General features: G+C 30.4%; 1 protein-coding gene across 1 annotated transcript in view; it reads right to left on the bottom strand.

Annotated features, from left to right (window-relative positions):
- Positions 1-17,311, bottom strand: part of LOC132945086 (uncharacterized) — a 42,308-nt gene extending 24,997 nt beyond the window's left edge. Inside the window, exon 1 of the mRNA XM_061014712.1 lies at positions 16,427-17,311. Coding sequence (XP_060870695.1) covers positions 16,427-16,867 — 441 coding nt within the window. The 5' untranslated portion in view covers positions 16,868-17,311. The remainder of the gene's footprint in view (positions 1-16,426) is intronic.
- Between the last annotated feature and the right edge of the window lie 442 nt (positions 17,312-17,753).

The raw sequence follows: 17,753 nt of genomic DNA, 5'->3' as shown, positions 1-17,753 counted from the left end.
ACTATATTTTTATTTTTTATCATTAATATTAAAATAAAAAAATATTATACAATTTTATAGATTACGTATATTTATATAAATATGTTTATTCACTTAAATATATATTAAAATATTTCATAAACACGTTGGTAATATTAAATTGATTGATAGACAAGTTTCATAAATTATGTGATGTTCTTATGTATAATTTCTGTAAATATATACCTACTGGAAGTTTTTTCAAAACAGTTGGCCTATCGCTAGGTAATTTATCATAGTAAGTGGGCCATTGTGTTTTAAAGGTCAGACTTTAATTTATTAGTTCATTTTCATTTTAAATCTGTTAAGTTTTAAAAATAATTGTACGTTATTTTATATAAATAAATATTTAAAATATACCTAGCTGAACAAGCGTTTAAAAATATAGGTATACTTTTTATAAGGCATTATACATATCATAATATGAGACTTATGATAAATTCTATTCAAACTAATTATTAATTTTTCTAAAAATAAATATGAAATGGCATTAGACAATTTTGAAAGACGGGTTTATATTTGAATTTCATTCAGTCATAATTAGGTACATCGATGAAAAAAGTTGAATAAGATAATTACAAATTTATCGTTTCAATTATAATCTGAAATTGAATTAAATGTTATGATTTGTGAATTACACTATTTGATATTATATGTTAATATAATAATATGTTGTAAATTACATATCGACAGTTGACTTTTAGAACGGTTTAGTGGTCAGTGCCAGTCGCCAAAGAGTCTTTCAGTTTTTGTGGTGATCTAAAATGGCAGCTGAAATACAGCCAACAATGTATAGTAAAAATGTTATAAGGACTCATAAAAAGTAGCATTTATACACGGGAGTGTATTTTAACTGCATCGGACTATGACGGTTTATTTCAGTACGCCGGACTTTATGGCTACACGCAAATTGGTCCTAAAGAGGCTATTAATACTGCCCCGTCAATAATAATAGTCGTATATTGGTATTAATAATGGAAATAAAATAAAAAAATGTATTGTATATTTGCATGTAATATCGGTATAATAGGTGCTGAGGCTTTTAATAATATGCTAACGAATGTCCAATTTTCTATGATAAAAAAATATAACAACGATTATTGCGTGAATATTTTAAAAACACGCGTATTATAATATATTTATATTATTATTTCATATAGGTTTTATGATGACAGTAAAATTGTATTTAAATTAATTAACGCAATCAAATGAATAATTTTTTTTTTTTTTTTTTTTTTTTTTTTTTTTTTTTTATTGGGTAACCCGCGGCAACATAGGCCATTGGGTGTGGGGAGGGCACTGTAGGTTTTATATTGGGTAAGTTGGTAGGTTGGGTAGGTTGGTACACGTGTGTGTTGTGTTTGGCAGAATTTCTAATGGGGCACCCGTAGGTTTCTGCCGTGCCCCGGGGTGGGGGGATGGCGGCACTTGTTCTCCGGACACCGTGACTTGCACGGAGAAAAATGCCGCCCAGTGGTCGAGGATCGAACTCGGACCGGCTGTGCCGAATCCGTCGCGTTAGACCGCTCGGCCACCTCGTCCCCAAATGAATAATTATTAAGTATTCTGTTTATACGTTCCAAATAATTGCAGGAGATACCACAGATACCAAAAACATCTACTAATATTTATTTTAATCATGTATTCTGTTAAGTGGCATGGTTGTTATGTTAAAACACAATGTTATAAACATGAATTTAAACTATTTTTTTTAACGCTTTGTTCATTGTTTAAAACGAATAAAAGATATGTTTAAAACAGTGTAAAATCCAAGTGAATATTGTGTTTTTTTTTGTTTATTATTAATACCTAATAAATAAAAATAGATATCCTTCAGAAAAAAAGTTAAAGTGTTAAATAATTATATCTATTACCATCCTTAATTTTAATTTTTTTTTTAATTTTATTTTTAAAATGTTTTTACTTAATAGTTGATACATACATTATACTTAATATAATGTCCACATAAAACATCCATTCAGAAAATATTTAAAATACTTATATAGATTTAAAGTAATTAATAAATAAACAGTGAAACATAATATTATAGTACACGGCATATTGGTATATAAGTAAATTACATATTAAAGTAAAATTAAATTATTTTAAATGTACTGTTTAAAACTCAAACAATTTATTTTGTTCAAAACATCGTTTTAAACAGAAAGCATCAAAAAATTCAGTTTTTTTTTCAAAAATGAAAAAATACACTAACTCTGGTTAAGTGGTGTTTTTAAATATTTACAATTATTATGATAAAATGTCTGTCCATATAAAGTTGGCACTGTTTAGGTGGTAGTTTTAATTTCTACATAATAATTCAATAAGCTGTAAATGATATTATCATATATGTGATTGATGTGTACATTTTATATTATTTTTTGCTTGGTGTCATGGTGACAAAGGATAGAATGTAATTTTTATACTATACAATTTCAATGGAATCGTTGAAATTGAGCAACATAAATTCTCAGAAAAAAATAATGAACAATTAAGTAAGTATATTAAATTGTGCAACCATAAGTATAAATTAAAAAATTATCAATTTTTTATGAATATTAAAATAGTGTGATTATTATTTTTGAATGTATTAAACTAAGTAAAAATTTGTATGAAAACTATTTTACTGTATACAGTATAATATAATATGTATGACGTATGTATGTCTTCTGCAGTGACCAGTATACATTTAAAAAGTATATAATATGAACAAAGAGATCTGAATTTACTCTGAGTCATATAAGATTATACGCTCGGTAAACAAAATGCAATTAATAATTAAAATTCTAAAACAACGATGGGAAAATTTAACGGCAATTTTTACTGCTCAGCAAATTACCATACGCATAATGCACGTTTTATTGGCACCACTATTTTTATTGTTTCGTGAAGAACGAATAAAATATCTGCAAAGTATACTTATTTTGTCTATACCAAGAACAAACAATTTATAATTATACGAATAAGAACGTATGCAAGTACCCACCTATAGTTATTCTTGTGTTTATATGTATATATATATACTATATTATAGTACCTATATACACCGCAGTGTGATTCTTCTAAGAATTTTTTTTTGGAAATATTGTCAAAACTCGAAAAGTATTGACGGTTTTTGAAATATTATTTTTTAAACAATTGTATCACTTATTTAAAAGCAACATTTAAAAAAAAATTATACTTTTTATCATTATTAATTTTTAAATTTTTGAATGACAACACACATTTAATTTTATATTCTGTAGCAGAATATTTTCTGAAAACAATTTCAATATAATATTACATAAAAACGCATTTTGAAAAAATAGTTAATTAGGTATAAGTATTTAAAGCTACATTGAGCTGAATTATAGTGACCAACATTTTGCGGGGCGTATAACTTTAAATACTTATAAGTTATAAGTTATAATACTAGGAACTATAATATAGGACTTCTAGAACTTAAAAATCTTAAGATATGCTCTAAAAAAATCTATTCAATGTTTATTATTTTATATAAAAATATCTTAAAATGTTTGATGATTTATATTATTTATATATTATAATATGTAGGACGTATACCTCATTAAATAATGACATTTATAAAAAATTAGTTCACTAAAAACTTGAAAAATTAATTTATAATTCATTATTTACATCGTAATACACGTAACAAAAATACTTCGCTGGTGGCTGATGTGCATGATAATCTCTTCAAAATGTATGACGGACAATTAAAGTTTATGTATTACACCTTAGTACCTTACACGCGTACCTGTAGCGGGTAATGTATACGTCGTGCGATGTTAATGTGTTATAATCGGTGTTTTTTATATCATAGTCCTGATACAATCTCAATAATGAAATTATTGTCTTATATCAAAAATTTTCCGAATTTTTTTTATACATTTTATTTGTCCAATCTCATATACAAATATAACAATTGCATATCTAAAAACTGCAAAATATGTTCTTGATGTTTTTAATATATTACCTTACTCAAATATGCATTTGTACGCAGTATTGGCAAAATATGCAAAATTATGCAAACTACAATTTTAAACAGCTTTAGCCTTATAGTTATAACTTATAATGGTATACTCGTTTAAAATTCAGTTTCTATAAATTGAAATAAGTACTCAGAAGAAAGTTATTCTACTTAAGAATATGAAGTGAAAATGCTGTCATTCAAAAATGTAAAACCTAAAAAAAAATGATAAAAATAAAAATAAAAACTGGTAGAAAATATGGGTATTTTTTTTTCAAAAATTTAAGCTTAATCTTCAAATTATGAAAAATCAATATTTTTAAAAACTGGTCGAGAAAATAAGCGTTTACATTTAAAATAATCATCATGAATATTTACCTATTTCTGTACACAATAGATATTATATAATATATAATATCTTATATCCTTAGGTGTACTATAGATCCCACTATCATAATGATCCGTCTATATTTATTCAAAAATAATTATAATATGAAAACAATAGTCACGTCGACAAAATATTCATTGGGCCCATGATACATGCATACCTGTCACAGCTGGTATAACCGACAAATATATTCTATTGATTAATAGTGGAAGACATGTCGACCAAAATATGTAGTCCGTAGAACTGGTCGGCATTTCTAATATCATTGTATTTACGAAATATTGTTTCGTGACAACACGGATAGAACAAAAAAATAAACACAATAGCGTTAAATTTGTCGAATAATTTTTGTTACGTTCAACTGGACGTCAGTCGGTCATCAGTCGTAATAAATTAACTAAAACATTTCACCAAAACAGTAATATTCTCGGAATAATCTGATCGCGGTGCGTCTTCTCAGTCATGTCATAATAATAATATCCATTAACGCATTAACCACCGTATTATGCACCTTACCGTTTTATTAGGGTCGTAAAAAATGAGACGAAGAATCTGTATAATTTCATCGATCGACGAACTACAGTATAATAATATAAGGTCGCTGCTGATGCAATCGTCCCGCAAATCGTACGCGTCGTTCGGCTACCTATATAATATATATAATATATATGGTATTGGTAATGTCTCTGCAGACGCCATAAAAACGTACCTATTTATTTTGAGTCTTGTCGATTTCTGATGACTAATTTCGATTGTGTTCGACATTTTTACGGGCCTGCACTGCGTACAGACCCGGCGATCGAGGGTGTTTTTACGATCGTTTCTCAAACTTTCACCGCATTTTAATGGATCGGTGGGACGACGAAGCATGACATATTATGTTATATTTTAATACAGGCGGTTCAATATCTATCACAGTATTACACTATTACGTCAGCTCTATAATATAGGCACCTGTTATAGTGATATTGTATACAGCGACTTCCGACAAAGCTCCGCCGGCCGTTATAGGTAATATTATATACACCATATACCTTTACATATTATATTTTATATCTGGTCGGCCCAATTGAATATCGCGTACGTATAAAAACGCTTCCGTCGCCTTAATGGGTGGTCGGAAAATCTTATTAAATCAAATATAATTATCTAACACGCGGTCGTCACTCGTACATACAGTATGCGTATGGAAGGTATAATATGTATAATAGTATGTAGCTAATAGGTAGGTACCTGCGTACCGTGCACCGCCGCGGTAATAACCGTGCGGTCGCGGGCGGTTAAACCGTATATAATATAATATAATATAATATTATGTGTTCACGAGGTCCTCCCCCTTCGTGTACAGCGAAGGATCATTTTTGTGTCAGTGTCATATAACTGCGAGCGTACCCATCGTACCTATAGGTGGATACGCGTGTTATTTTTTTATTTTCTTCACTCTTTTTACATTAATTTTAAACTCGTTATACGTGATTACAGAAAGATGGCTCAGACGATAAAAAGAAGGAGGAGAAAGGTCGAGCGTGTGCCGTCTAGCTATTATACATATATACAAGTCTGTTGCAGGTCTCTGGGCACGGGGAATGTATCTGGAACAACCCCTGTGTCTATATACAAATCGTTGTCTTCACACTGTATGATATGTATTAATGTATATATAAATGCGTGAGAAATGAATTCACGCATTGATGACCGGTAGGTATAAGTAACGCGTTGTGTATATTATATACCTAGTTATTATAGTTTATTACATTCCAATTAAAATCCAAAGGTTAACTGATAGGTATAAATGGCGATGTTTCAATTTAATTTAGTACGATTAAATTAGATTCTTTAGTAAACTCGTCTAATCTCTCTAGTCGTAGTATTTCGTTTATTTTTTTCGTTTTTATTTGATTAATAATAATAATAAAACGTTTGGCGAGTATAATATTTTATAAACATACAGGTGTTATACAGGTGTAATTATCTCGTTAACAGTTATTTTTCTATATCTACTCAGCTATTTAAGAAAATATTAATCCTCAAAACGTAGATGCACATTATTAATAAAGAAATTATGTTTGTTTTGAATTAGTGGTTGTAGCTTTTAGGTATAATTACATCAGAATTATAGGTATTATAGGTATTGTAATATTATGTAAGTACCAAATAATGCTTGTTATTTAGCATTCATTGATTCTAGACACCCGTTTATAATTATTAATCAATTAATTTTAACCACAGAATGGAACGAAAATCAAAATCAAATATTTTTTGATCTTCTATATATTTTTACAATATTAAAATCGTAAATTACAAAGCAACAACAAGTGCTGTAATTTTTAATGTAAAAACCAATTTAAAATTAATCCGTCAACATTTTATTGAGTACACATAATTAATGATGGTACAATTGTTTATTGTACTTTTTCATATTCAGTACTCAGCAGTAGCACATTTGGATAAATAAAGAAACAATATCTAGTTACATAACATGTCAGATACCACCTATAATAAGGTACGCGTTGTTTGAGTTCATATAATAATTAACTATTGTATATCCCAATATTAATTTTGTGTACTGAAAATCGTGTCCATATTGTACTTTTGAAATTTCTTGACACAAAAAAATAATTTAATTCATATTTATTTTCTGACTAGAGTTGTATAGGTTGGATAAATAATTAAGAAAGAGTAAACGGAAAAATGTTATGTATTAATTTGAATAAAACCATTACTCTGAAACATCTAAATAGATGTTTAGCACTCATTAGTTTAAAATAAAAAATGTTTTGCGAAAACTTCATACAATAGTGCCAAAACATATTTTATAACATAATATAATTTAATATTTTAGTATTGCGTCAAAAGAAAAAAAATCGTAAACACTGAAACATTGACATTAATATATCGTTTGAATTTTTTTAATGACAAATTTATAATCCCTGCAGTTAACATAAAACTTAAAACGTATAGCAAGATAGAGTTATATACTTACCTAATTATTCGTTATTTATTGTCTGAGATTTTCGTACGAACTAACATTTTTTGTCAAACAGTCACTGCATTAAAAATATTTTAATAGCATTTTTTCATGCTATTTATATCGAACGGTTTAATTTGGGTGGCATTTTATAATGGCGGTAGATTAAAAAAAAAAAACAATTTAAAAACATAGGTATTGTCATTAATAAATCGACTACATCAATAATGGGTTAATCGATCTGTTTCAGATGTATAGCCGTAAAGGTACAGTTTGTGAGTTTTGACCGTATGACATTTAATAATGTTTAAAATACCAATAATACGAATTTCCGACGTCTTGAACTACGTGTATTCAATAATATTATATAGGTACCTTGTAAGGTTGGGACATTATTCATGAAAAAAAAACCGTATGTATATATTATAGGTAGGTACTACCTATATTATATTATACTATAAAAATAGTTGAGACGAGATGGCTTGAAACAATATTACAGTAAGTATACTAATCTCGTTTTTAGACGGCCCTCGAACTTCATACGCTGACGGTATTCTGGGCGTAAAATAATAAGAAAAACAACTCCAATAAACGAAAAATCGGCGTTCGTAGAACAAAATAGAATCGTGCTAAAAATAAAAAATAATAATTAAACGAACGGAGTGAAGTGAAAAATAAAAATAATAAAAACCGCTTTAGTTTATTGCCTCGGTCAAGTAAAAATTGTCTTGAACTGCGCGTATGCATACAAACATACTTAATAATATACATATATATACGCACTTTTCGAAACCCATTAGTCATTTTTCCATTCATTTGTAGTACTGTGTGTGTGTGTGTGTGTGGTGTTATTGGAACAGCTGAAAAGCGTTAATAGTTTGTGTGACCCCGACAAACCAGAAACCGTGACAATAAACACGTCGTCGTCGTCGTCGTCGTCGTCCGGGAGGGTTTAGGGATGGTTTGTAAAAACTGTAGAAAAAAAATGTTCATAGGAAACTCGGTTTAATGTAATATTATAAGCCGCAACGAGGGAAACTGACCAACAATAGATATCATTTGTCACGACACGAGTTCGCAGCGCCCCTGCACCCCCTCCCCATAAAATATATAAATCAACCAAAAACTCTGTAATAAACTGCCAGTCGCCGACATATATTATATTATTATTAAATCGGTCCGCTATATAATAACCGATGTACACATTCTCGTTTTGGGCGAATATTTGCCGACTCGTCGGCCGCCGCGAATTTCCGCGGTTGATAGAACTTTGCACTCTGAACAGTCTGAACGATGTTTTATAACCCGAACACGTTATTTGTCATAAACTAAAATTGTTACGATGACATATTATTTATAGGGTGGAATAGGCTTTTGAAGAAGAAAAGAACTAGAAAATGTTACTGGGCTCGTACGCCTAGCTGTCGGCTCTCAGTACGATTTATTTTTCAAAACTTTTTTTGTTTTATTCACAGCCAAATTATGTCATTCGTGCAGGAGAATTTTTCGGGAAAAAAAACCAAAGAACAAGGACGAAAGTGATTTCTGTTTGGTTGCTGAAATTGTAAGTTAGTCAATTTAATGCGATGCGCGGTAACAACTTAATATTATTAATTATGTAAAAATAATAATACAGCAGAGATCACCACGGGGGAAGGATTTAATGGGCAGTGGTTGCCGATCGAGATGAACCCACTAATATTTTTACCCATCAGTTGTTTTGGGTATAAAAGTGTCAAGTGCCTAATAATAAATAGGAGAGCGTAAAAACAGGGTAAGTTAATTTTGCACACAATAAACTCATTTTTACAAGCTATTCGGCTTTGCCTAAAATATAAAAAAATATATATTATGCAATTTGATTCAACTAAATTATTCTGTTATCATATTCTATTTGAATATAATTATATAAAATTTATTATATTACAATAGTAAAATATGGTAGACAATATCCCTGATCGAACTAAAAGGCTCAAATAGGATTATAACTGACAGAAATAAAATAATAATTCTCTTAACAAATCTGTAGTCATATGGTCACACGGAATACAATTTTTATTTTTTTATTGTGTGTTTTCAAATGTAACGTTTTTTTAATTCCAATTCCATGGCGTAGATAAATCGACGGAATCCACGCATAGCTATACCTATAGGTATAGACACGTCATTAAACATTGATATTAATTATAAATTAAACTGTCTTGGTTCTTCATCTTCTTCCCGCAATATATAATAGAATATAGGGTCGAATCGTCTGAACTCTGACATTATAATCCCTTTATTCGAACAGTAACGACTAACTAGTTAAAGGGATTACAGCAGTTTAGAAATGCATAAATAATAACCTATTTTTAAACTCTTTTAAAATCAAAAAAAAAAATTACTTTCACGGTCTTTTTTTTATATGTATATTCCTTTTATACCATAATAAAACACTTAAAAAGCTAAATTTCAGTTGTTTATTTCATTGTAAAAACTATATAGCATAAGTATTTAGAGTTATGAATTTGTCGAAGATTTTTGAACTCATTTTTTACATTATATAATATATTAATATTGAATATACTTCATAAATCAAATATCATGTAAATTTTTCCTATTGCGTTCTATGTATAGAAATTTGAATGATTAATATTTAATCGTCATTGTGAAATTAATCCACTAAAATCGTTACCTAGGTTTACGTAACTAATTGGATATACAAATCTCAATGACTCATAACATATAAATGTACAAAACAATAAATTAATCTGCTGCAAAATAACTTTTTTAAGAACACCGACAACACGATTTTTTATTGAATAATATTGTTATTAATAATACACGAGTACTCGTCAGGAAACTTCATAGGTGCCTAATACTTTTGTGAATCCACCAGACAGACCTACATTTTACGCCACTGCACTGTTTCAACCAAGATCATGATTTATTAAGAATATGTGTGTATGTATTTATGTATGTACGTATATATGTATGTATGTATGTATGTATGTGTATGTGTGTGTTTTGTATGTATGTTTTATATTTATTTGAATATTTGAATTTGTACACATCGATTGAGGACGTCATAGGTTTATAATATAATGTGTCTCAAAATAGTCGCATTATGATTCCATGACGGATGAATTAGAATCTTTTTTTTATTATTTAAAATAGTGTTTTTGTTATAAGCCATACTGCGCCGACACCAAGTTTTTACATATAAACGGCACACGTGAGAAAAGGTACATTCACCTGTAGTAGGTGATTCTCACTCAACGCGTCTTATATGTAGGTATATAGGTAGCATGACTTGAACTTGCTTTCTGTAAGACGTTTCTTTGTGGATAAATGCTTATTTACGTGACTATCAGACTATGAATATACGTATAACACGCACATATATATATCGTTCGATTACGCATTATGTATTATTATTTATTTTATTTTTTGCCGACATAATAATATAAAGACATTTGAAAAATTGTTCAAATACGCCGCCTTGACCCGATCAGACGGCTTAACCACTCTGGAATTCACTTGTTACACACATATAATTAGCACAATAAATCTTTCGTGTCTTTTGAATAGTCACCATTCGATTTAGGCCGAATTACCATAAAAAAAAAAAAAAAATGTAAGTTGTCTGAGCATTTGTTAAAAATAATTACACATTTATAAATGTAGTTTGTAAAAAAAGAGAACAACAAACCTACATAAAGGTACATAAAAGTATGGGGAAAAAATAAGCAAATTAGAAAAAAACTAAACCATTTCTAATATGAATATAATATTTAGGTATTACCTACATTGTATTTGGATTAAATATGTTATATTCATATTGTAATTTATAAAAAAAAAGTCTCCATAAATATTAGTCTTGTACAGTAATTACCTATTTATTTTTCAAACGTGTGGTTCATGTTTATGCTACATTTAAATTACACAAGCATAAAAACTAATAATGTTATTATAAATTGGTATACTCAAGTGGAGACAAAAAAATAATTGATAGATAATTAGCATTCACTATAATATTTTTATTTTATTTATGAATTATGTCATTAAAAACCATCAAATTACTAAGAGAGTTATATTAAGTACTTGATTATGACTTGCGAGTAAAATATAATTAGTATTATCTCATTGACTTATATAAGCCGACAAAATTATTATGTGTTTATAGACTCAAAGATTATAGTAGAAGTTTGCAAACATTGATAAATTCCATTGTAATTGTTCATCGTGATTCCAATTTCGCTATAGGTACCTAATACTATTGTCTATATTTAAGTACTAAAGTACATGCATACAAGTAAAAAACATATTTTATGATATGATTAGATAGATATTTAGTATTTACGTTATTGAAAGTGCGATATTGATCTATGATTTTATATTTTTCTAAATTTTAAATCTAACAGAAATTAAACTTTAACCTTTCCGTTTTTATATAAATATTGTTATTTTAGGTATAACGATGTATTATAATGCATAAAACAAAACCTATTTATACTACCTTATGATAAATATTATAAGTATTATACGTTTAAATATATTATTATTATTTTTTTTTTAAGTTTCTTATATAAAATAAAATACGTAACAAAGTAGAGCTATTTTTTTTAAGAATTTAGCTAATGGATTTTGTCAATTAGCTTATAAAATGAATATTAAATATATGTAAATATGTACATCTTTGTAAAAAAGCTATAAATTATTACTTAAAAAATGAAAGGTTTGCATCTCGTAAACTCGTAATAAATTAAATTACGTGTTTCAACAAAACTGCGTACTTCCATCGTATGTTTTTACGTACAATATATTATAGTTATTAATTATTAACTATTATTTTGTACGTTTACATCTCTGAAAGAAAGCGGGTAATTTCCGTAAAACGGTTTAAAAGTTAAAACCGTAATTATTAAATCAATCCTCCGATAAATTAGAATTCCGTCCAATTAACTTGTCGTGTGTAATAATCATAATAATTATCGATAATTTCTCTAAAACCGTACACCTATATAGGTATACATACATAGAGCATATTCGTATACACAAGAACCGAGACGAGTCGTTAAAATAATGTGTTCGTGATTTACTTTTCGACGGCTAGGCTATTTGGCTAAATATCAGTCTAGTAGTTGATATAGTATATATATATATATATATATATTATATTTCTTTTTATATAATACTAAAAACGAAAATTAAAACGGCCGTAGCCTCAAAACTTTGCGATCGGAAACGTCACGGAAAGGTGAAAATCATTAATAAAGTAAGTACACGGCACATACAATACGGGTTAAGCTTATGGTAATAATAATTCGACATCGAAACTCGATTTATACACGTCGCATCATGGTCGTATATAGATTCAAATGTATAATACACCGACCGCAGGGGCTGTGCCGTAACTATTATGCAGTATAATATGCATAACATATACGCCATTACTGTTGTACAGAAATTGCGATTGATTTATGTCGATTAATTAAATAGTAAGAGCAGTATGTATATTATGAGGAAGCTCTATTTTTGGAAACGGTCCCAGAAGCTGCTAAACTGCGCGCAATCGGACGGTATAAATAAATATAATAATATAATATATTGCACGATAGTCTACAGCGACTGCGGCCTCAGTCTGGGACTCTATAATTGTGAATTCTACAGACTCAAAGAGCTCGTATATAAATGTATATTATTATACCGTGGCGTTCGGTTGCGAAAATAATATAACACATCGTTTGGACGGATGTATCATACGAACACTATAATGCAACAGCCGGACGAAGATACGCGGAGATCGATACGGTTGCACTCGAAGACGCAAACTGCAGCAGTGGCGGGATAAGTAGTAGCCATAGAAAAGAGATAAAAGTAGCCGAGAGTTTGGTTTCAATGGACGTTACATTTTTTTTTACGGCAGACGTGGTGAATGGTCCGAAAATTATTCCAAATTCGAGTAAGTTTTTATACGATGTCACCGAGAAAATCACATGCACGTAAATCTTCAACAGGTTTTCACTAGGTAAGTGTATTATATTATATAATTTTCGGGAAACCAAAGATTAGTTTTAGATAAATACATACAAGATACACAGTGTTATAGCATATTATAATAATTTAATAGTTTAACCACTTCGAGTGCGGTCGGAAATATCCGAGTGTAAAATCTAATAGATGCGCAGGTCGGCGGTCGCCAACACTTTTCACTCATAAACAATATTATTATAATTCACGCGAGACTCGTTTGATAAATGAAAAATATTAATAGAAAATAATATTTAAAGACCGTGCAATTTGTCCGCGTCCTGTGCCACAGGATCGTACGTAAAGGCGTGCGTACATGCGTACGCGTGGGAATGCGCGGACAAAAACGGATAATCGATGGACGGAAAGAAACTTCAGACATAAAACGAGCTCGCGAAATATTATTAATTATTACTAGGACTTAATGGTCAAAATTATTAATATGCCTTAGGGGTGTGTCACATATCGCAATCTTCTGCCGCGGCCGGTTGCGATATGTGTATGATTTATTCACTTGCTATACATCACACGTAAGTACCTATAAACATGCATATTATAATATAATATAAATATGTACTATACCTGATTTTTTCGCAACCCATACCTACCAATAATTATAAAAAATATTAAGACGTAAACTTTAATAAAATAAATAAATACATTTTTAAGACCAACCAAGTATTTCATGTATAAAACGATAAAAATGTCATCGATATTAATATGTATTGTTTTAATTTGAAAAAGGATATTGTTATTCCTAGTCATGTATTGTTATACCTAAAAATCGATTTATTTTCAATCGTGATTCAGATCTTTACATCATTTATTATAATTTATATTCATCTTATATGGGAAATTCATCGATCTTAGCATTATCACCAGGTCATCAATAACAACGAAATCTAAACCATTGAGGAAACAGCAATGAAATTGTAGGTGTTTATGTACAAATCGTATTATAAGTAATTTATAAAAATAAATGATTATAGCCTATAGGTATTTTATTAACATTTATATAGGTGCAATATTTTTTATACTAAAATTAATACTATTTTTTTACTTATTTAATAATGCGGTATTAATGTAACACACACCAATATGATTCCAAAATATTTCAACATGAAAACATTTTAAATGTAATGAAAAGCTAATAATAAAAACGTTAAATATATTACGCACATTCACAGTCATTTACCGACTTTTCAACTGCCGAATAAGTGTATAGGTCATTTCCAAAATACAAATTATGTATAATTTAGGGTAAAAAAAAAATCGGTTCACGGAAGCCTGCAGCAATACCAGTCTGGCTTATATTATTAGTTGAATAAGTAGTAAGTAATTTTCAAAAGTATTATATTATGTCGTATGTCATATTGTAATCGAAAAAAGCACATGTATGCATAAATTGATTTAAAATCAAGTCAGAATAATTGTTACTATAGTTATGTACATTACATAGTTTTTGAACGAATCACAAAGATGCTACCAAAATAATGTGTATATTAAATTACCATGTTACTAATGGTAGGATACAACAAAAATTTTAGTCGTAAAATATATGTAATATGTACAGGTATTTTTAAATATAATAATTTGTAAGTATGAATTTTTTTTCTTTTATTCATTTTATTTGCTATAATGTTTAAATAATGCATTGGTATTTTAAAATTAAAAAAATATACAATTATTATCAAAATGGTGATTAATTGGTCGTTAATTAGTAAATCCTTTATAACCAGATAAAATATATATTATGTTCATTGTTTATGATCCATTACTATTACTAATTAATGTAATTATTAATTAGTATCGGTTAACAATTTTGATGTACTCGTATCAATCATAATATTATTATTGGCCTCGTGCGTAGATAAAAATGGAAATAGATTACACTTACATATACATATATTGTTTTAACCTTTTAAATAAGTATAAAATGTAAATTCAAGTTTGCTGTTTTCGTTAATTTTATTGTAAATTGTATATATTATAATAAGTTATAATTTTGAATTTAAATATGTTGGGCTCTAAATGCGTTTTTTAGGAGAAAAATAATGAATTAAAAATCTAATATTACCTCTAGACACTAAAAATGTGTTAGAAACGTTCAAATTATATTATTAATAATTATACGGGTACCTATAATAAACGTGCGTGTATTTTAAAATGCTACATGCACAATAATTATTCTCAATATTTACATGCGACTTCATATACTGCCAAGTACACATACATGTTACATGACATATTAGTATGTGTTTTGTAACGTGTATACCCAACAACCTATCGAATTATATTGAAATGCTCTTCAAGCACATAACGTTATATTTGTCAGCGTGCACACCGTACAGCGATATACCTATACCTAGTACCTATATGCATTTAGGTGCACGCTGCAACACACATCGTACCTACGATTATACACGGATAATTATTATTCACGAGTCTCGCGCAGGGACATTCCTATATATTATAATACGCACGCTCTGCACATAAATAATTACTGTCACGGTGTACCTTTCGTATACACGAATGCAGCTTAAGGTACGACCGTTTAACCCTGTAATTACTATTGTTCGAAAGGTGAGCGCGGGTATAGGCACATAGCATAACTGTCGGGATTTTTCGTCTTTGGCCATTATACGTCCAATGGCCTATAAAATTATACCTAATATACATTTATCTCTGTCCAATTGTATACTTATTATATTCCTACTACGTTGGGTAATGCAAGGAAAATGTAGTTTAATTCATACTACAAATGACAACTTACAGTATAATAAAAATAAAAATAAAAATAAATTAAAAAAATCAATACCAAAATGTATTGGCCTTACATAATTAAATATAATGTAAAAATGTACTCGATTGCATTTATAATAATTTTTTTTTAAATAATGAGATGCACCACCTATATACTTGACTAAAAAGATAATTTTCTGTTTCGGACCATATAATATATATTTTAACGTGTATATAAACGAAATGTGCAATATACATTATTTTATTTATCCCGTGCACAGTAAAATTATTTTTACTAATTAGGTATTATATTATTATTATTATTTATTACCTTGCCGTAGACGTCCAAGTCCTTCTCGGCCGCCACCGCCGCCGCCACCGCAGCCTGACTGTTCCTGTGCCGCAGCCTGACGAACGGCCCGGGAGTCACCACGTCCTTCTCGTCCTGCTCGTCGTCGTCATCGTCGTCATCGCCGTCTTCGTTATCCGCGCCGTCGTCGTCCTCGTCCTCGGGTACGGCCGCGCTGGCCGCAGTCGTCCTGGACAACAGTCCCCGGTCGGTGGTCGGCGCTGGCGGGCTGGACCGGTTGCCGACACCGCCGCCGCCGAAGACGCCGGCCAGGCCCAGCCGGTCGTGCAGGAACCGATCGAGTTTCGTGTACCGTTCGACGCCGGCGGCCGCGTGACGGCCGTCCGCGCCGCCGTAGGACAGCGTCTGAGCCCCGACCGCCAGCAGAGTGGCCAGTGCCAAAACTCGCGGGGCCGCGGTCATGACACGTCCCTGTATGTAGAAATATGTAACCGCGGTAACAGTGAGGTATGGCGCCGACAACGATCGTCTGGATCGCACTGGATTCGCTGTAATATGATTTGTCTGCGGCAGTCGTGTCCGCGTAATTTAGTCTTCCGAATAGTATTGTTCGATGACGTGTTATTCTTATGTTATATAGACAAAATATTATTAGGTACCAAAAAATACCAATAATATAATATTACGACGGACGTGCAAAATGTCGAAATGGTTTTCGACCAAAAAAAAAAAAAATCCTCTACAGAGTCGCGTAGGTCATCCGTCAGTTTCGAAAATGCAACGAGATTTGGACGACGCACGTGGACAACACTCGCGTTCGGCGGCAGGCAACTGCTCCGCTGCAACGACACTCGCACATGACCGCGCGCACCGGTCTCGGACGGAACTGCGGTGGCGCGCGACGCCGCCGAGTTTTATTTCCCAAGTTGCAGCTGCACGGGCCGGCCCCACCACCGTTACATGTAATATATATATAATATAATATAATATTTTAATATATTAATCTATCTTTTTACTCTCGCAATATATATTCCATCTTCGTGCCCACCCCTTCGTCGGGTACATACAGCTATAATATGTATATTATAATATCTTATGCATTGTATATAGATGTGCAACGTGTATATAAGTGCAGGTACACATTATGTGCATATATATATATATATATAGGTACCTGCGCGTGTTTCTCATTTAGTCGAGCCCGAGGGCTGTTCGAAATTTTGTTTCTTTATAAAATCTCCCGAGAACAAATAAACTATTAAGAAGCAACATCATCGTAATAATTATAGATTATAATACGTATTTTTACACAGTATAGTAACGCAATAACACTATACATGCAGTACAA

This window comes from Metopolophium dirhodum, chromosome 5 (assembly GCF_019925205.1).
Source record: "Metopolophium dirhodum isolate CAU chromosome 5, ASM1992520v1, whole genome shotgun sequence".
Lineage (NCBI taxonomy): Eukaryota > Metazoa > Arthropoda > Insecta > Hemiptera > Aphididae > Metopolophium > Metopolophium dirhodum.
Note: the sequence above shows the minus strand (reverse complement) of the source record. Positions and strands in the feature narration are given on the sequence as shown.